The following is a 20,755-nucleotide window of genomic DNA, read 5'->3' on the forward strand; positions in this document are numbered from 1 at the left end:
TCTGTAAATCCACTTTTGGGACATTTTTACAGCCACTTCCCTCATTTGCTTCCCCGTCCCCCCACCCCAGAAAAGGGAAATAAAGAGGGATATGTAGCTTGACTTGGTTCAGCAACTGAAACTAGACACTCTTGCCCTTCCCTGGCTCTATCTGTGCTGTCCTGGGCTGGGAAGTCTGAAGCTGATTTTGATTCATGTACCTAGATAAGTACTGAGCAAGAGCCTCCCTTCCAAGTAATAAAGAAATTGGAGTTCCTACTCTTTGATAAGGCTAGTCATGACAGACTTATCCTAAGCCTAATTCATCATATCCAGGGCAAAATAGTGGATCAGGCCACAGAACAAAGTCAAGAAAATGGCAGAATGGCAATTTCTTTTCTAAGGCTTATATAAGAATGAAGAGTCTAAGTCATGAGGCTAAAACAAGGGGAATATTGGAAAACGAAGAAATGTGCAGTTTGAAATGACTACCATCTGAGATAATTTTTAGCAATTCAAGCTTTTGCTTTTTTCCTTTCTTCCATATTTCTTATATTAGTTTTTTTCTTTTTGTACTCATTGAGCATCAAGAATATGCCAAGCACTATAATAGGTGCTAAGATACAGTGATGAATAAGACAGTTTTAGTCCCAGTTCTCATAGAACTTATAATTGAGTGAAAGATACAAAAAAGTAAATAAGCTTTTTCAGTATAGTGTGATGAGTGATTCTGTGGCAGAAGTGTAAGATAACTTGAACTTGGATAGAAAGTATACTCACTCCACATTTGGTAGGCCAGGAAAGGACTCCTAATAAACATGACCAAGACCTAAAGGATATATAGGCATACGCCAAGTATGAAGAACTGGGCAGAAGTGGGCTGAATGGTGGTAGAGAGAGATAGAGAAGCATTTCATAATAGAGAATATACAGTATTCCAGAGCTGAGAAAGAGATAGAGATCTCTTTCATTAAAAAACTGAAGCAATACAGTATGTCTGGACTTTGATTACAAGTAGGGGGTATGGTGGTAGAGAGAGATGAAGCTAGAAAAGTAAGTGGAAGCTAGATCATGAACATCTGTGTGATATTTTAAGGATTTGGACTTTATTCTGGAAGTATTGGGAAGTCACTGAAGGGCTTTAATCAGTGACATAATCAGAGTTGCATTAATAAAGTTTATTATGTATGTAATGTAGAGAATGGATGCAGGGCTGTCCAACCCATGGCCTGTGGGCCACATGCGGCCCAGGAAGGCTATGAATGTGGTCCAACACAAAATTGTGAATTTACTTAAAATTTTTCTTTTTGCTCATCAGTTTTTGTTAGTGTTTGTGCATTTAATGTGTGGCCCAAGACAATTCCTTCTTCCAGTGTGGCCCAAAGACACCAAAAAGTTGGACACCCTTGGCAGAGGATGATACAAAAGGAACACAATGAATCATTAGAAGGGGTTTTGCAATAATGCAGGCAAGTTGATGGCCTAGTCTAGTGTAGGAGTAGAGAGAAGTTTAAAAATATTTTCCATAGATAAAATCAACTAGCTTAGTATTTATGAGGGGTGACTTAGAAGGTGTAGTTAAAGACCATGCCTAGCTTTTGGGCTTAAGCATCTGGGGAAAAAGTAGGGCCTCACTCAGGTAGGAACTCTAAAGGAAAAGCAAGCTTGGTGGTGTAGAGACAAGCTAAGTTCTATTTGGGAAATACTGAACTAGAGGCCTGGTTCTGTATGAGGTGTCTGACTAAAGTTGTTTCACAGACAGCTATATGTAACTTTGAAAATCAGGAGAGATAGCTATTCTAGAAATACAGATTTGAGAGTCATTCCCATGTGGATGATCATTGAAGCTATGGGAGGAGATGAAATCTTTGATTAAGAATGTATAGAGTGAGAAGAAGACATGTTAAAGAACCTTGAAGAATATCTACATTTAATAAGCGCCTAAGAAGGAAACTTGAGTTGAGAACTATCTTGAGTTTCTCATAATTCATTGGTTTTTGGACTTTATATACCAGCAGGAATTTTGCTGTTTGACATATTTATTAAAAGGTATTGATGTAAAATTGGTAGCTGAACTTGTATTTTTTCATTAATAGATGCAAATGAATAAATCTCAAAGTATGGACCTCAAGGATTTCTGTTTTACTCCAAAAGCTTCTCCTTCTAATATATCAAGGTACAGTTATAATGTTAATATCTGTGGTAAAATATTCATCATAAACTCTCTGTTCCTCCAAATAGTCATTTATTCAGAGAAAGATGGTTACTAGCTACCTTCAAATCACAGTAATTATTTAGTTCCATAATGAAGTAATGACATCATAATAGTGTTGTTATCTTTTATACCCTAAACTTACTTAGAACTCTATGGTTATAGAATACTTTGAATAATACTTTATTGAATAATCTCTGCCTTGGGAAACTACCCATCCTATATGTCATTCCATCAGGCTCCCTCTGCCTTCTAAACTTAACAGGTGACAAGAATATACTTTAAAAAGAGAATTCATGTTGGTGTACAAAGTCTAGTCCTTTCCATTTAGGGGCCTACTCTATTTTAATAATATCTCAGATTTATAAAATATGTTATAATGAAAACTTTTTTACATTTATATATTATATCTTTGCCCTTAACAATAAAGGGCTCATAAAATGGGGTATTTTTATCCCATTTTATAGATAAAATAACTGAAGCTCATATTCATAGTGAATAAGCAGAAGGTCATATATGATAAGTCAGTTCTTTACCTATAATATGATGGCTAGGAGACAATCATATGTGTCATTTCCTTTCCAGATAAGGGCATTTTATATGCAGGGATGACATTTAACATACCTAATTCATTCAGAAAAGCCACTGACAAATCAGAACATATGCCAGCACTACTTCGAGAGATCCTAGCTTTTGTTTATCTAACAGCAAGTAGCATTGTCAATAGATTTTTGAAGCTATACACAGATAGCAGATATCTATGTGTTGGGGATATGAAAAGATGACTAAGTGTTACTTTCAATAAACACCTATTTTTTTACCCTTCACTATTCAGGCTTGTATAATTTATCATAAAAGTATTAAGTGAATGAACCATACTTCTTTTCATTTATATGAATAAGTAATTTTCAGGACTTCCGGCCAAGATGGAGGCATAGGTAGACACACTGCATCCTCACACAACCAAAAGAAGGACAACAAATTTAAAAACAGAAAACAACCAGAACTGACAGAAAGTCAAACTGTATGGAAGTCCGACAACCAAGGAGTTAAAGAAGAAACATTCATCCAGACCTGTAGGAGGGGCAGAGATAGGCAACCAGGTGAAGAAGACTCATAGCAAAGCAGCAGCTGGTGGACCTGGAGAGGTGGCAGAAATGCAAACTAGGCAGTCCCACAGTCGCACACAGATAAACCGGGAGGAACATCTAGGGAGCGAGACAGATCACGCAACCCAGGGTTCCAGTTCAGGGAAATAAAGCCTCAAGCCTCTGATTAAAAACGCCCATGGGGGTTGAGGCAGCAGCAGGAGAAACTCCCAGCCCCACAGGAGTTGTTGGAGAGACCCACAGGGCCCTAGAATGTACCCAAACCCACCCACCTGGGAATCAGCACCAGAAGGGCTCAATTTGCTTGTGGATAGTGGGGAAGTGACTGAAAACCATCAGAGAGCGAAGCAAGTGCCATTGTTCCTTCTTAAACCCCTTCCCGACAAAGAGTGTCACAACAAAGCAACGTGGGTTACCCCACCCTCATGAACACCTAAGGCTCTACCCCTCACTACATAATAGGCACATCAAGACAAAAAAAAGAAAAATGGCCCAAATGGAAGAACAGATCAAAGCTCCAGAAAAAATACGACTAAGTGACAAAGATAACCAACCTATCAAATGCACAGTTCAAAACACCGGTAGTCAGGATGCTCACAGAATTGGCTGAATTTGGTTGCAAATTAGATGAAAAAATGAAGGCTATGCTAAGTGAAATAAAAAAAAAAATGTACAGGGAACCAACAGTGAAGGGAAGGAAACTGGGACTCAAATCAACAGTGTGCACCAGAAGGAAGAAAGAAATATTCAACCGGAACAGAATGAAGAAATAAGAATTCAAAAAAATGAGGAGAGGCTTAGGAACCTCCAGGACATCTTTAAACATTCCAACATCGGAATCATAAGGGTACCAGAAGGAGAAGAGAAAGAGCAAGAAGTTGAAAAGTTATTTGAACAAATAATGAAGAACTTCCCCAATCTGTCAAAGGAAATAGACTTCCAGGAATCCCAGGAAGCTCAGAGAGTCCCAAAGAAGTTGGACCCAAGGAGGAACACTCCAAGGCACATCATAATTACATTACCCAAGATTAAAGATAAGGAGAGAACCTTAAAAGCAGCAAGAGAAAAAAAAGAGAGTTACCTACAAAAGAGTTCCCATCAGACTGTCAGCTGATTTCTCAAAAGAGACTTTGCGGGCAAGAAGGAGCTGGAAAGAAGTATTCCAAGTTATGAAAGGCAAGGACCTACATCCAAGATTCCTCTATCTAGCAAAGCTTTCATTTAGAATGGAAGGGCAGATAAAGTGCTTCTCAGATAAGGTCAAGTTAAAGGAGTTCATCATCACGAAGCCCTTATTATATGAAATGTTAAAGGGATTTATCTAAGAAAAAGATCAACACTATGAACAGTAAAATGACAACAAAGTCACAGTTACTAACAACCAAACCTAAAACAAAAGCAAACTAAGGAAACAAGTAGAACAGGAACAGAATCACAGAAATGGAGATCACATGGAGGTTTATCAGTGGGGGAGTGGATGGGGAGGGAGGGGGAAAAGGTAGAGAATAAGTAGCATAAATGATAGGTAGAAGATAGACAGGGGGAGGTTAAGAATAGTATAGGAAATGTAGAAGCCAAAGAACTTATATGTACAACCCATGGACATGAACTAAAGTAGGGGGAATGTGGGTGGGAGGGGGTGTGCAGGGTAGAGGGGAATAAAGGGGGGAAATGGGACAACTGTAATAGCAGAATTGATAAAACATTAAAAAATAAAAAATATATGAATAAGTAATTTTCAAAGTCAAATTAATTTTATTATTTTCTTTAAAATTTTTATGGTTCTATTTATCTTTTCAAAGGTCAGAATACTTAAACATACCTCAATTATCTATCATGGAGGAGAGGAATCAGCATGAAATCTGTGCAAATGCTCACCCAGAAATATCTGAATATCAAGACCAAGGTAAATTACCATTAATATTGACATGAGAGAAAACATGGTATATCATTATTTTAGATTGACAAAGAATGTTTTTGAAAAATCAACATCTGAAATCATGTTTAAAATTTGGCAAGATTTTTCTCTTGAGTTAGTGAACCAATTTCAAATCCTTTGGATCTGTTATTTCAGATGGTCTTACCACGTCTGTCAGATTTTTAAAAGACAATACATAGTGTTGACTTTTAATTTAAAGATAATATGAGGAAAAGTTGAGATAAGGCATCTCTGGGTACAAAAGGCATTAAAATGATGAACTATTATTTTTACATATCTTTAGAATTATTTAAAATAATTTTATGTTTATAAGATTAGTCCAATTTTACAAAATAGTTGTGTGACCTTGGGAAAATTATTTAAGTTCTTTGGGCCCTATCTTTAAAATTAAGGGATTAAGTAGGGTGACCTTTAATATCTCTAAAGCCTATGATTCTTGTAATTTCTATGACATCAAATAAGAATATAACCTAGTTTGTAGGATATAGCTGTTATGTAATCTAGGTTTGTTTTTTATCTGTATCTGTAATTAAATTAATGAAATAATAGTGCATATAAGTTTTTCAACCTTGTGCCTCATTCATCATAGTCTGGATCCTGCCATTAACAACATCATTTCTAAGGGCCACATTATTAACCAGTCTGTTAAAATGTGTGAGAAATAATCTGGGCCAGAGAGTTGTTTGTTCAAGTTCCTATATGTAGAAATGGCAAGCTTGGGGTTTTCTGAAAATAATTTCATGTGTGTAGACTTGGCATCTATTGCTATGATTTCCTTCAAGCTATTACTTTATGCTTCTTCTAGCCATAATTCAAGATCTTAGGTAGGCAAGGGCTAGAGTACCCACCGCTTCTTATGACACCGTGGTAGCCAGTAGGCCCAATATAAGATCAAGAAAAGTCCTCTAATCTCCCTTAGAGTATCAGAGTATTTATCCAACTTGTCCAAAGCCTGAATGTCATTACAACATGCATAGAAGATATAAGATTGTCAACCTTCATTTTTTATCTCCCTTCAACCCACAGCCCTCTGACTGACTTCTTGTACTGCTGGCTTCACCCTGCCCCTCTCCATACCAGAGTTTATCCTTCCCTCTACTTATTTCATATTGTTTTTACAGAGTATTTCTACTTGTATTTCTTTTTTACCCACTACTGCAAATCCAATTTACATTATGATACAAAAGTCTCATCATGATACATTAACCCCCAGTGATACCCGTTTCCCTGCTTTGCTTAATGAGCCCCCTTTTTTTTGAAAGAAGGATCTGTATAGTATATTCTAGCTCTGCCATTTAGTAGTTGGGTAACATTTCATAGTATACTTACCAAATTTGTCTGGATACCCTCATCTGGTTATATTTTAGGAATCTTGGGATTAAATTAGATAATGTATATAAAACTCTTAGCATAGTATTTGGTACTATTAGTAGTAGTAATTTAGTAATTGTGTATATCATACTTTTCACAATTATTAGTGTTTGGTGACAAAACACTATAAATGTATTCAAATACTGCTCTTAAGAATGTTTTTGAAAAAAAAATAGCAAGTTTTATTATCTGTGTTCCAATCTCAAGAAGGGAAGAAAAAATGTCAGAAATTAAGATAAAGCATGTTGAATCATAAAATTTTAGTTGTAAGTTACCTTTGTGAAATTTCTCATTTTACAGTGAAAGAATCCAAAACTTGGAGAGATTAAATGACCTGCCCAAAATCATATATCTAATCAATAGCAGAACCAGAATAGAGTCCGTATCTCTTGATTCCCAGGCCAATGCCATTTCAATAAAATGAAATTGACTTTTGGTTACCAGTTGAGAATTAAAAATTAACCAATAGTATATGACCTCTCAACTTTTCACCCCACAGCTATATATTTCTGTCTCTGTACTCATCCTAAACTTTCTATTTGTCTCAAAAGAAGAATGATCTTCTTTTCAAGGTTTATCTCTCCATCTGTGATCTTAATCTTTCTAACTCTGTCTCCCCTGGGTCTTTGGAGACCATTTATCCCTCTCCTTTTTCCCACTTTTTTTCAAGCTCTCTCCACTGTTGTCTGTTTTTCTTCAGCATATAAATATGCTCAAGTCTCTTTCTTTTTCAGCACCATGTTCCCATCTAACTAGGTATGGCCTTTTTGATTGTAAGTGACAGAAATTCTACTCAAAGTGACTTAGCACAAAAAAGGAAACTGTCTCATGTAAACTGAAAAGTTCAGACAGGTATCTCACTTTGATCTTGCTAGATGCAGGCATTCAAATGATCTCATCATTCCTCTGGTTTTCTCTCATTTTTTAAAAAAAGATATCCTGGTTACTAATTGGCTTTATTTTTTAAACAGGATTTCTTGCACAGCAGTGATTTCTCAAATCACATTTTTCCAATTTAATAGCTTCAGTAGAAAAATACAGCCTTTCCTGTTAGTTCTGGCAGGCCAGAGTTCATTCTGTTTGGCCTTATTTGAGTCTTGTATTTATTTTTTAAGCAATCTCTGTATCTTGAGGACTGGGTTGTGTGCTTTACCCATGTAGCCCTGGGGAAGCCAGGGTACCATGAATGACATCCTCACCAGGATCATCTGGAATGCTGGATACAGTTTCCTCTTAGCACAAGGAAGATACTCTTACTTAAAAAGAAGGAAAAGCATGCCAAGCAGACAAAAAACAGAATCACTAGTCTTTATACCCACTATCTTTGTCTTTCCCATTGAAGCAAAAATTTTTGAAAGAGCAATTGATACTGTGCTCCCTTTCTTACCTCCCTATCACTCTTTGTACACATTTAGTGACTTCCTAAGTGCTGAATTCAGTAAACTCTTTTCAACTTTTATTTTCTTTGAGTTTTGTAGTATTTGACACATTTGTTGTTTTTTTTCCATTTGGAAATCACTTCTTTGGTTTCAATTAAGCCACTCAATTGGGTTTCCTACTACTTCAGGAACTGGTTGGGCTCTTCTTCCTGTTGATATTGCAGTAGGATTCTATTTTTGCTTCTTTATTCTTCTCACTTTATAAACTTTTCTTAGGCAATGTCACCTAAGCCCATGTAGTCAATTACTAACTGTATTTGGTGATTTCTAAATCTGTACTCCCATCTAGATCTTTCTCTCTATCACCTGACCCATCTACACAATCACCTTTCTGGGCATATCCACCTAAGAAATCATGTGTCAGCATCTGAACTCTTTCTTTCCATTTTTCTCTATACCTCATGCTCCTTTTCTTTTTTTCTTGAGTGAGTGAAAGAACCCTCTTCTTTTCCAAGCTGCTAAAGGCAGAAAGGAATCAGCCTAAATATCTTACCTCACATGTAATTAATCACCAAGTCCTATGTATTTTACTACCTAAACATCTCTGTATCTATTCTTTCCTCTCTATTTCTTCTGCCAATACTCTTATCTTAGGCATTCATTGTCTCTCACTTATTACAGAGGCTTTCTTACTTTTTCCTTTGCTTCCAGTCTCATTATCCTCTAATCCGTAAATATTCTGAGTAATCTAACAGGCATACCTGGTCATGGAAGCCTCTTGCTAAAATCTTTTCAATGGTTATTCATTGCCTGTAAGAAAAATAAAGTGAATTCCTTAACATGCCAAACAAACTTCAACACAATTTTGCTCTTAACTGTCTGCACAGTCTCAATAGGCCCTGTCTTTTCCTTCTACTTTGTGTTCCAGAAATCATGAAAACGTGCACCTCTCCGAACATTCTCTCCTCTGTCATACTGCTTTGCCTTTCACATGTTGTTCTTGCTTCATGGAATATCTTGACTTTCCTTCTTGCCCTGCTCCACAATCACACATTTCTATCAAGCTCAAATTCTAATGTTACCATTTCCCCCCATTACATATGAAAGATATTTATTCTGACTTCCATTGTAGGTTTAGGTCCGGTTCCCTTTGAATTCCTTTTGCACTTTGTACATACTTCTAGCTTTAGTACATATTATTGTATATTGTGGTTGTATATCAATGTGCAAAAGTAGAATAATGTGAACAGAGGTTGTAGGTGCAACTGAAGGATAAAGTAGGATTTGGATAGGTGAAGAACAGGATAGAAGATATTGCAGTGGAGGAAACAGCAGTGATTCAAGCAAACTTATACTGGCTTGTGAAAGATTTTTATTAAATTTTGGGGAATCTTTCAACTATTATTAAAAGTTTAATTATGTAAACTTTCAATTCAATAAAATATTAAAAGGCTATAAATATTCAAAATGAATCATTTCCTATTCTACTAAATTTTATTATCTGTGTTCTTGAGATTATTTGCATCAATATTTGTATCCACATAGTAGAAATATTGGACAGTGAGGAACAGTTATGCATTTCTTCTCAACTTTGTACCCAGTGATGTCATATTGATAGTTTAAAATCAACCACAGTGGAAATATTTATAATGTGGAAATCAGCAAACACTAAAAATTAAGGCTTGATTATTGTTTTATTTATTGTTTAGACTTAAGAAGATGATGAAGAAAATGTTAATAGTACAGATTAAGTTTAACAGTGTATTGTGTCTGTAGCCATTATATTGTGAATAGCACACAAAAACTGAAAACTATTACCTAATTCTGCAAAGAAGTTGCCTAAGTGAGTAGATGAATGGGTGAGGTCCCAACATATGCCTTTGTTATTTAACTTTCATCCTACTTGTTAAGGTCAACAAAAATATCAAATAACATTCATGTGAGAACTATATTTATTTGTCAATTGCAGCCATAGGTTGACTATAGATGTAAGAGTTTGGTAAAATTCAATGAAAACATTCAGTGAGAACCAATTAGATATATAGAATTTACAATAAAGCATGCTATATATTTTACTATTTGTAAATTATGTGCTGCATAACATTTATTTATAATAAATACATAAAATATATATATTAAACATATATGTTTATATATGCATACTTTTTTGGAGAAGCAGTTATTAAACATTTATTAGAACACTACCATGAAAAACTGCACAAGAGAAGGCAGTCAGTCCTCATAACAATCTTATCTCGTAGGTACTATTGTCATTACATGTCACAGAGGAGAAAACTAGGCTCAGAGAATTTAAATTTCTTGTCTAAGATCATACAACTAGTAGATGAGAGGTAGAATTTTTACCCACATAATCTGGCTCTAAGCCCAAGCTTTAAGCAATGTATAAACAGTAAGGATTTTTTAGCAGGAGAGAAATTAAGATATATTTTGGACAAATATACTTCAGAAAATACTCAAAATTAACTTGTAGGGAAAAGAGCTGAGGGAGGAAGACCATGTTCCAAGCTAAGAAAATGCATTCAGTCTAAAAGAATCCATTGAAAATTATAAATTAGGCCAATTATCAGCTCATGTAATTCAGTAAATAGAACTAGTTTAACACAGTATTCAACAATGTTTGACCCAGTACTTTTGAAAACTGCTACTTAAGACCTCTGTTTAGTAATTGAAAGATATATTTGATTTTTCAATAGATACTAATGATTATGGTTTATAAAGTACCTATACTCTTTTATACATACACATGACAGATTTTTCTGGATGGACCTATTCTACAACTTTAAACAAGAAAGCCCCTCAAACAATGCTGTTTAACAGAAATCGTAATGCATGTGGAAGCCACAACTTCACAGATGTGGATAAAAACAACTCTACGTTTTCAGAAGTTTTGAATGTGAACTTTGAATTGGGAAATGAAGTTTGGGATGATTTTGATGATGAAAACTTGGTAGAAGCTACTAACTTTTCAGCTGATAATAAGACAAAAACAGGTAAAATTGTATGTTAGCATGAAATAATTTCATGAGAAATTCTTTGAATATTTTTTAGTTCAGCTTCTGGGACTAATTCTTCTTGTCCTTTTTTATCTGCTTACTTAATTAGCTTTGTTTTTTTTAAGATTATAATTTTTAGCAAAACTGAAAATTGACCGTTCCACAGATAGCATTTCCTCCTCTTAAGGACAGAGGTCAAGGTTATGCCATGACTATAGTGTAGCAAATGGGCTTTTTCTATTCTATTGCTCCTCTATATTTTTAAAGACTGTATTCAAATTCAGATTTTTTATTCAGTTTTCCTCATAAAACATCATCCAGCTCTGCATTCCAAGATCACACATGGTCTGTTAATGTTTGTGAAAGACAAAAGTACTTCCCCTTTAAAAGTATTCATCTGCTAGCAAAAAAAAATAACAGATAACTTTTATTTCTAGTAGAAATATTAACTTTTCAGGTATAAATAAATAGGAAAGGATTAGTTTCTCCTGTATTGGATATTGTACTTAAATCATATACAGTCCAAAAATAATGGGACTTAGCTCTTTGAGTTACTGGCAGATTTACTCTAGTTCACTAAAACAGAGAAGTGAAACTCTTGGTAATGTATGACATGACAATGAGATGGAGATATTCTCTCCCATGACAGCTGCAAGAGGGAAGTCATTCCCTCAGAATTATAGTTGCTTCTGAATGTATCCATGCCAGTCCTCTTTAAAAAAAAATCTTTGTAAAGGAAGCAATTAGAAGTTGAAATATTATTTCAGGTTCCTAAGAATTACCTAAAGAGCTAATACTCCTTCCAAAAGGAATAGGATTTGACTGCCTTCACAAAATAGGCCTGGAAATTTTCCAACATGGGGGTCAAGACGCACAGTTTCCTATATTTCTGGACAACTTTGGTCCCTACCTCAATATGAAAAGTCATTATATACTGCAAGTTAAGAGGCAATTTTTACTGGTCCTTTGAGGTAGCCTAATCCTATTAGGATATAGCTTTGACACAGGGGAAATCAATCACAGTAAATGATCCCCCATGGTAGAGAACACTTTTAATGAACTTAATTACATGTAGACCACTGAAAACATTGAATGAACTTTAACTTGATAATTTATATGAATTAAAAATAACTAAATACATAATACTGATTTGGGGACTTTGAACGTAATGACTAATAAGCTAACGTACATGTTTTGTGGTTTTACTCTCTTAGCTTTGCTCCCTTATTTCTCTATGCAAATTAAATTTGACTATTGAGAAGAATTATTCATTCCTTCTATAACCAGGTTATAACTGTTGGAGAGAGTGAGACCTTTTAGAACTTGTGAAAAGCTCCATTTAGCTTTTTTTCTGGCATTTAATTTCAAAATGTTATCTCTTTATATAGGATTTGGAAACACTTTGAGTTCAAGTACCAGGGGAAGTAATCTATCCTTCCAACAGTCGAAGAGCAAATTCCAAAGAGAAATGTCAAACAGGCAAGTTTTAGAACTTGGGTTTGGAAAACAACTCTATACAAGTTTTTACAACTTTGTATTCTCCTGACATGTAATTGGAGATGGACATCAAGTCTTAAGATGTCAAGGAAGCTGTAAGGTATTAGCCAGACTAAACTCACTTAATCTTAGAGCTGTGTTTTTCAAAGTGCTATTGTCAGACCACCTGCCTCAGAATCACATAGGAAATTATATTAAAAATACACATCCCCAGCCCCACACTAAACTTACTGAATCATGGTCTCTGAGGCTGGAGCCTAGGAACCTTCATTTTACACAAGACTTGAAAGCTGAATAGAAGTTCAATAAGGTATTCCAAGTAGAAGCCTGTGTAAAGGAGATAAGGCTTTAAAAGGCATCCCATGCTCAAGGGTCAGTAAAGTGTGGTCTGTTTGGCCACAGCAGTAAGGCTGAGATTGGTGAGGTCCAATTGTGAGGAGCATTAAATAACATTTTTAGACATCTATACCATATCCAGTAGTCACAGACTCAAACTGACTTCAGGACTTGGTGGGCTAAAGCCAACTATAGAGTGTGCCAGGTAAAGAGAGAAACCACAACTCAGCTCCAATAAGTTGTTGCTGTGCAGGAAATGAGTGTCTGATGTTGTCAAATATTCTAATTTTAAAAAAATAAAAGCTAGGAATCTAAAATCTTATGTGACATCTCATGACTTTTAAATTTTGACAACTGATTTTTTAAAATGTGACAATCTATAGGACCCTGCCCCAGAAATAGTAGTAGTAGTAGTAATAGTAATAATAATAATGTCTATAGGCTGGATGTAGCCTCAGGACCTCTAGTTTTTACCTCCATAGTAGGTATCGAGGAGTTATATAAATTGTTAAGCACAGGATAAACAATATGATCAGAAAAAAACATTCTAGTGATCTGTGGAATGATATATAGTGATATTTAGAATGAATTATAGAGGGTGGGGCCAGAGGCATGGTGGCCAATTTGAGAAAGGCAACTTATAAGGAGGCCTAAACTGGGGCAGAGGTCATGAAAACTGAGAGACAGAGTTGGATATTTTTAAACATTTCATAGATAACACAGATTGGATTTAGCAATTGATGGGATATGGTAGTTGAGGAAGAGGGAAGAATAAATGGCAAGTGGGTAAATGGAAGTATTATCTGAGAGTATAGGATACGTAGACATTTACAAGAGAAAACAATTTTAGAAATGTTTAACTTGATATATTTTTACAAAAATGCAAAATACATTTGGATATTGGACTTGAGTAGAAATCAAGGGAGAGAAATTATAGCCACAGCCAAAATTTTTCCAAAGAGAGTAATACTAGCAACTTTTTATTCAAGGTCCAGTTTACTTAAGGATCATTTATTTCTCCTTTGTTAAAAATATTAAATATGTGGCATGTTTGGTATGTTTGCCGTTATTTAGTCATTTTACTGATCTTCAACATCAAAGAATTATAGATTTTAGAGAATCCCATCCAACATCATTGGCAGGTAATCATGCCATCTCTGCCCAGACAAGTCCAGCGAACAGGAGCACAAGCACTCCCAAGTGCTGGTTCCATGTTTGGATATCTTACGCCATCCAATAGCTTTTTAAAATATGAGTTTGCCTAAAATTTCTTTTTATTATTTCCACTTGTTGGTTCTACCACTTGTTGGTCGATCTCTTGTTGGACTTGTTGGTCCACTCTGAGTCATACAGTTAGAAACATCACAGTGGAACAAAGCTGCAGATCTATAGAAGCCAAAATTGGTAGGAAGTAGGACAATAATGAGGCACATGAACAGTTTTGTGCACCACACCTTTTGAAAACTACAGGTAATTTGGGAAGAGTTTAAACATGACCAACAGGAGATTGGTGGATTTAGCAAGGAGTCCTATCTGGAAGTCCCTAAGGAACTATGCCAGAAGTTATTGCTAGGAAGCAGGCCAGTGTGACCCGAGGATGTGGGTGGAAAGGAGACATGTATTTCCTTGTGCACCCTTTTTACTATTTTAATTCCTTGACATTAATCAAAGACAAAAAATATTTAATCCTATCAGTATATGTGATTCCCTGTTTTCCTACCACTGCTATTATTCCTTGTATGTCTGTCACATTTTAACCCATAATGTCAGTTTAAACTGCCAACTCCTCAGAGAGGCAGTGATGACCACCATTTTAAAGTGGGTTTGTACCTCCACAAGTGGATTATTTCCTGTACTATTCCTCAGTTAATTTCCTACCTGTCACTTTAGGATCTATAATTATGTATATTTGTTGTTTACATATTGCCTGCTCTTCTACTAGAGTATAACTCCCTGAGGGTTTATTTACCACTTTATACCCAGATCTTAGTACAATATCTGACATAGAGAAGAGAATAATAAATATTTTTAATGAATGAATTTAATACAGAAGATTAAAGGTGAATTCTGGTATAAAGTTATGCATAGGAAAATAACTAGAGATGTCTGTCTACACTGAGATCAGAATAGGGAAAGGAAATTAAAAGTGGGATTTAGAAAAGATTTACAGACTGCTAGATGAAAGACAATTAAGTATAAGATCCATTTTTAAAGAAAACTGTTAAATGATTATTTCTGTAGGCCCTTAAAAATAGTATTGTTATCTAATTTCAAATATGTAAGTTGTTGTTTTATCCAAAGGAAAGGAAGATATAATGAGTTCTCCATGAATCTAACAAACAGAGGAGCATCAGTTTTATGGTAACAAGTATAAACTGTAATCCTATTTCCCAAAGAATCATTGTTGATCTAAATTAGAATGGTATGTTTATCTTATTTGTCACATTTTACAAATAATTGATTTTAATTTTTAGTTTTGTTTCATCACATACGGAGCCACATATTTATTTATCAAATTCTACTATGTCCAAGTTTGGTGCATCCTCCATGATAAAATTGCCTCAACAAGATGAAAATACAAATATTGTAAGAAGCAGTTTTTGTTTGTTTGTGAGTTTTTTAAATTCTGCTCGAATAGTTGAACTTTTAATGATGGCTTTTTTTTTTTAACCTCAAAATATAGGTCCATTTACAAAAAGGAAAACAACAAAGTCTGTCACCAGAGATTGAAAGACTGTGCTTTCCTCACTCTAAAAAAAGTTCAAATTCTTCAAATTTTTTCAGAGAAGTAGATTTCTTTACTAGAAACAGTGAATATGAAAACCAAATTGATTTCAGGTAAGAATTCTTTAAAGACATTTCAAGAAATATCAATAAAATATTTTTTTCACAGAGAAATTCAGCATTCTTTTCCATTGGTTATTTTAAAGACAGAATCTAAACATTGTATTTACTTAAACGTGTTGAAATTTTAGACCTCTGGTGAACTAGCTTCCTTATGATAATTTATAATATCAAATATCTCAATTTTTGAGAATATATATGTTTGATCCTATTAAATAATACATTATATCATGATAAACTCTTTTACTGGTATGAATGCAGTATGTTGATAATATGAAGTATAGTCATTTAAGAAATCCAAATGAGGAAAAAAAATAGTTCCCATCAAGATGGCAGCCTAGGTAAATGCAGTACTCGCATCCTCCCACAACCACTGCAAAATTACAACTAAACCACACAACAACCATCATTCAGAAATACCTGAAATTTAGCTGAAGAGAAGTCCTACAACTAAGGATATACGAAAGAAGCCACAGAGGGACTGGTAGAAGGGGTGGAGATGCGGTACAGGCCTGTCCCATACCCATGGGTGGCAGACAAAAGTCAGGAGAGATATCTCCACTGCAGAAAGCCCCCCAGAAGAGCAAGGGGTCCCAGCCCCACACCAGGCTCCCCAGACTAGGGTTCCAACACTAGGAAAAGAAGTACGCATAACTTCTGGCTGTGAAAAACAGCAGAGGTTGTGGCTGAGTGAGACTGCTGGGGTCCCTTCCTCTTAAAGGACCTAATTGGGACTTACTCAGACTCACTCCCTCTGAGTTCCAGGGCTGAGGCAGCAACTCAAAAGGTAGCAGGGACATATGGGGAGGAACTGCAGTGTCTGACATCATGGTGAGAGCTGGAGGGGCAGCTTTCTCTCAGACAGAAGTGCTGGCAGAGATCATTGTTCTGTTCCTGAGCCCTTCTCCCACAGAGCTGGCAGGTGGGTACCATATCTGAGTTTCCATCACCCTGGCTCACACTGTTCTCTCAGCCCTGGTATTTCTTGGGACCCTGCCCCATACAACTTGTGGGCCCACCCAAGCCTTTTCCATTCAAATGGCTTGTCTTGGCTCATGCTTCAGACTTTCCTAAAATCTTTCAACTAATTAGCATCTGGCCTCAGCATACCCTCTACATCTTGCTAAGTGGCCCCAGGCCTGGCACTAGTGGCAGCTGGTCTTGGTTTATAGCTTGGCCTCTTCTGAGCACCACCAACCCCAATGCAAATAGCAGTCATCGGCAGTTCACTTTATAGCTCTTGCCACATGGACCCGAGCGGAACACAGATGGTGACTGACCTTGCCGTGCACTTCCCAGGAGGCCCCAGAGCCATCACATCCAGCAGACAGCTCCATACCACATCCAAGAACAAACCCAACCACCTCCACAAGTGACACACTCAAGAGGCAGACTAAGTGGGCACCACAGGCCCACTGAAATAAGTCCTGCCCATGGGGTGGGCCCCTGCATAGCTGATCCTCTATGGTGGCTGCAGCCAGTCCTTGTAGACAATTAACCTGGGTGGGTCAATTGACTTGCCAACAGCTATCAAGGTCCAACTACAACTGGAGGCTGCACAAGCCCATACAGGGCAGGGGTGTATCTAGAGTAACCAGGGAAGCTATGCCACTCGACCCTACAGAACATTTACTACATAAGTCCACTCTACCAAGCCTGGGAGATGTAGCAGCACTATCTAATACATAGAAACAAATACAGGGAGACTACCAAAATGAGGAGACAAAGAAATATGTTGCAAATGAGAGAACAGATCAAAACTCCAGAAAAAGTGCTAAACAAAATGGAAACAAGCAATCTACTAGATGCAGAGTTCAAAACAATGGTTATAAGGATGCTAAATTAGCTTAGGGAAAGAGTTGAACTTATAATTTTAATAAAGAGATAGGAAACATCAAAGAGCCAGTCAGAAATGAAGAATACATTAACTGATGTGAAGAATCCATTACAAGGAATCAGTGGTAGAATCATGAAGCAGAGAATCAAGTCAGAGATTTGGAAAATAAGGGAGCAGAAAACACCCAGTTGGAATAGTAAAAAGAAAAAGAATCCCCACAAATGTGGATAATATAAAAAGTTCTGGGAATACTTCAAGTGTACCAACATTCACATCCAGGGGGTGCTGGTAGGAGAAGAGAAAGAGCAAGAAATTGAAAACCTATGTGAAAAAATAATGTCAGAAAACTTCCTTAAGCTGGTGAAGGAAATAGACATACAAGTCCAAGCAGCACAGAGCATCCCAAACAAGATGAACCCAACAAGGCCCACTCCAAGACACATCATAATTAAAATGCCAAAGGTGAAAGACAAAGAATTTTTTTTAAAAATCATTTCATTGTTGTTCAAGTACAGTTGTCTGCATTTACCCCCCACCAATTCCCCCCACCCCAGCCATCCCTACCTCAAGACAAAGAATCTTAAAAGCAGTAAGAGAAAAGCAGGTACCTGCAAGGGAGCTCCTTTAAGATTGTCAACTGATTTCTCAACAGCAGCTTTGCAGGCCAGAAGGATTGGCAGGAAATATTCAAAATAATGAGAAGCAAGGACCTGCAACCAAGATTACCCAGCAAAGCTGTTTTAGAATCAAAGGACATACAGTTTTCCAGATAAGAAAACAATAGAAAGAGTTCACCACCACCAAACCAGAATTAAATGAAATATTGAAGGGCTTCTTTAAGAAGAAAAAAAGGATAAAAATATAAACAATAAAATGGCAATAAATACATATCTTTCAACAATTGAACCTAAAAGTCAAACAAGCAGAACAGAAACAGACTCACAGACACAGAGAACATTTTGATGGTTGCCAGATGGGAGGGGTGTTAGGGGAATGGGTGAAAAAGGTGAAGGAATTAAGAAGTACAAATTGGTAGTTATAGAATAATGATGAGGATGTAAAATACAACATAGGGAATAAAGTAAATAATACTGTAATAACTAAAAATAAGAAATCTAAATGTCAATAATATTGTAAAAACTAAAATACATGAATAAGAAATCCAAATGAGATCAGTTAATATTTCAAAAATTCACGTTGTATTTTAGCCAAGTAGTTCTTTCATAACTCTACATGTTCAATGAGGGAAAAAAGTTAGATTAAGTCTAATAAATGCCCAAACTATGGGTCATTTTTATGAGTAACTCTGTAGCAGCTCCCCCCCCCCACCTCTTGAATAGTCAAAGTTTTTAAATGACATTGCTTTCCAATATAATTAAAGAAATATCTAAGAGATTTGGTCCCTACCCTATAGTTTATGAAGTCTAATTTTCTTCCACAGACTTTCCACAAGGTTATATATATTGAAGTTCATTTGCTATATTAATGTCTTAGCACTCTTCAACTTTATCCACTTCATATATATTACATTCTTTATTGTGTATTTTTAAATAAACTGTGATACAATAATATTTTTACATTTGCTTTTGTCTCCCAGTAGGTATCATCCTGATGATGAAGCTGATGAAATGAAGTCTTTTCTGGGAATATTTGATGGTATTTTCTAAAAACAAAACCAACATGTTCCTAATGTTAATGAAACAAAGTGTAAAGACACCTACTTACAAAGCATGCTTTTTATTTTTAAAAATAGATAATAATTGTCCAGGTTTATTTCTGTTGTATTTGATCAGTTTTGTTGATATTTTCACAACAAAATATCTGGACTAATTTAACTTTGTGAAAAGCACTTTTACAACAGCTTTGTTTCAATAAGCAGATAATTAAATTATACTTAGAAATTATTATTTTGTTAATTGGATTTTTGGATTTTGATAAGAACTAATTTAAAATTTTACTTTTTCTTAATGAAGGCATTTCTTCTTAGAAAGAAGGATAAAGCAAATTAATGCTACTCAGTGAATCTATGTATTGTATGAATTGTTCTCCAGTATTGTTTTGTCTCACTAAAGATTTTTAAGACTCCAGTGGCCATCTGAACCTGTTGTTATATAACTTCAAGCAATAAATGAAACATTAGTCAATATAGATTGTTGCCTTCTTTTAGTCTGATTTTCAATTAGTGAATTCATAAAACTTTGTTATGTTGGCTCTTACTATAGCAAAAGTTACATTATTTTCCAATAAATTGTATCTCAACTTTATTTATTGATAGGTAGTAGATAGACACACTAAGCAATGTTTATTATCTAATTTATTTATAGCTACAATGTGAAGTTGAAGTCCAGTTAAGAAATTTTAGAAATATTAGATTTTTTCTTTAAGCATAAAAACTTTAGAGGCAAGAGAAGAGAAACTTCCAGATGAGATTGTTATTGTTATTATTAGTAAACATTTATGAGGCATCACATGTACTAAACATAGAGAAAAACTTAGAACTAAGAGACCTTATCTCTGTGTTGAAAAATAAGGGCAACCAGTTCCTTTATTTTAGTCGCCTTTACAATTGTTATGTTTCTGCATCTGAATCAATCATGCTACAACCTTTAAAGGTTATTAAACACCATTAAAATGAAAAATTGGTGCACTACAATCTGCTCATCTTGCATACATAGATTTTGACACTAAAGAAATAGCAATTTAATTCAACAAGACTTAGTGTGATCTGCTAAGTGAAAGCACTGTGCATGGTACTGCAAAGGATGCAAATGATGAAAGCACTGTTTTTGCTCTCATAGAGGTTACTTTACATTTGGTAGAAAAAGTAAGACATATAATAAAGCAATAATAAAATACATAATAAACATCAGAAAAGTGGTTCTCAAGCTGCAGGGTGTGCTAGAATCATCTAGAGGGCTTGTTTGAAAACAGATTGCTGGGTACACACCCAGTTTCTGACTTACTAGGTCTGGAGAGAGACCTGAAATTTGCATTTCTAAAAAGTGTCCGGGTGTGCTGATACTACTGATCCAGGGATCACATTTAGGGAGTGTTGGCAGTAGAGGTTCGAAATGCTGTGGGAGTTCATAGGAGAGAGAATGTAATCCTGCCCATGGGGTCAGGAAAGCCTTTATAGAGAAGCTAAAATTTGGGGTGAAATGAATAAGAAAGATTCTGATGGACAAATATATGAGAGAAGTACATTCTAAATAGAGGGAACAGCTTGAGCAAAGCTCCA

At 35.6% G+C, this 20,755-nt stretch overlaps 1 protein-coding gene across 1 annotated transcript in view; it reads left to right on the top strand.

Annotated features, from left to right (window-relative positions):
- The window catches only part of HFM1 (helicase for meiosis 1), a 91,111-nt gene extending 71,927 nt beyond the window's left edge, over window positions 1–19,184 (top strand). The window contains exons 32-38 of the mRNA XM_045847142.1: window positions 2,076–2,155; window positions 5,103–5,206; window positions 10,893–11,000; window positions 12,392–12,482; window positions 15,311–15,422; window positions 15,520–15,674; window positions 19,115–19,184. Of these exons, the coding sequence (XP_045703098.1) occupies window positions 2,076–2,155; window positions 5,103–5,206; window positions 10,893–11,000; window positions 12,392–12,482; window positions 15,311–15,422; window positions 15,520–15,674; window positions 19,115–19,184 (720 nt within the window). The remainder of the gene's footprint in view (window positions 1–2,075; window positions 2,156–5,102; window positions 5,207–10,892; window positions 11,001–12,391; window positions 12,483–15,310; window positions 15,423–15,519; window positions 15,675–19,114) is intronic.
- Window positions 19,185–20,755: the final 1,571 nt, after the last annotated feature.

The sequence above is a fragment of the Phyllostomus hastatus genome, unplaced genomic scaffold, assembly GCF_019186645.2.
Source record: "Phyllostomus hastatus isolate PE091 unplaced genomic scaffold, TTU_PhHast_1.1 phas_contig_524, whole genome shotgun sequence".
NCBI classification, from domain to species: Eukaryota; Metazoa; Chordata; class Mammalia; order Chiroptera; family Phyllostomidae; genus Phyllostomus; species Phyllostomus hastatus.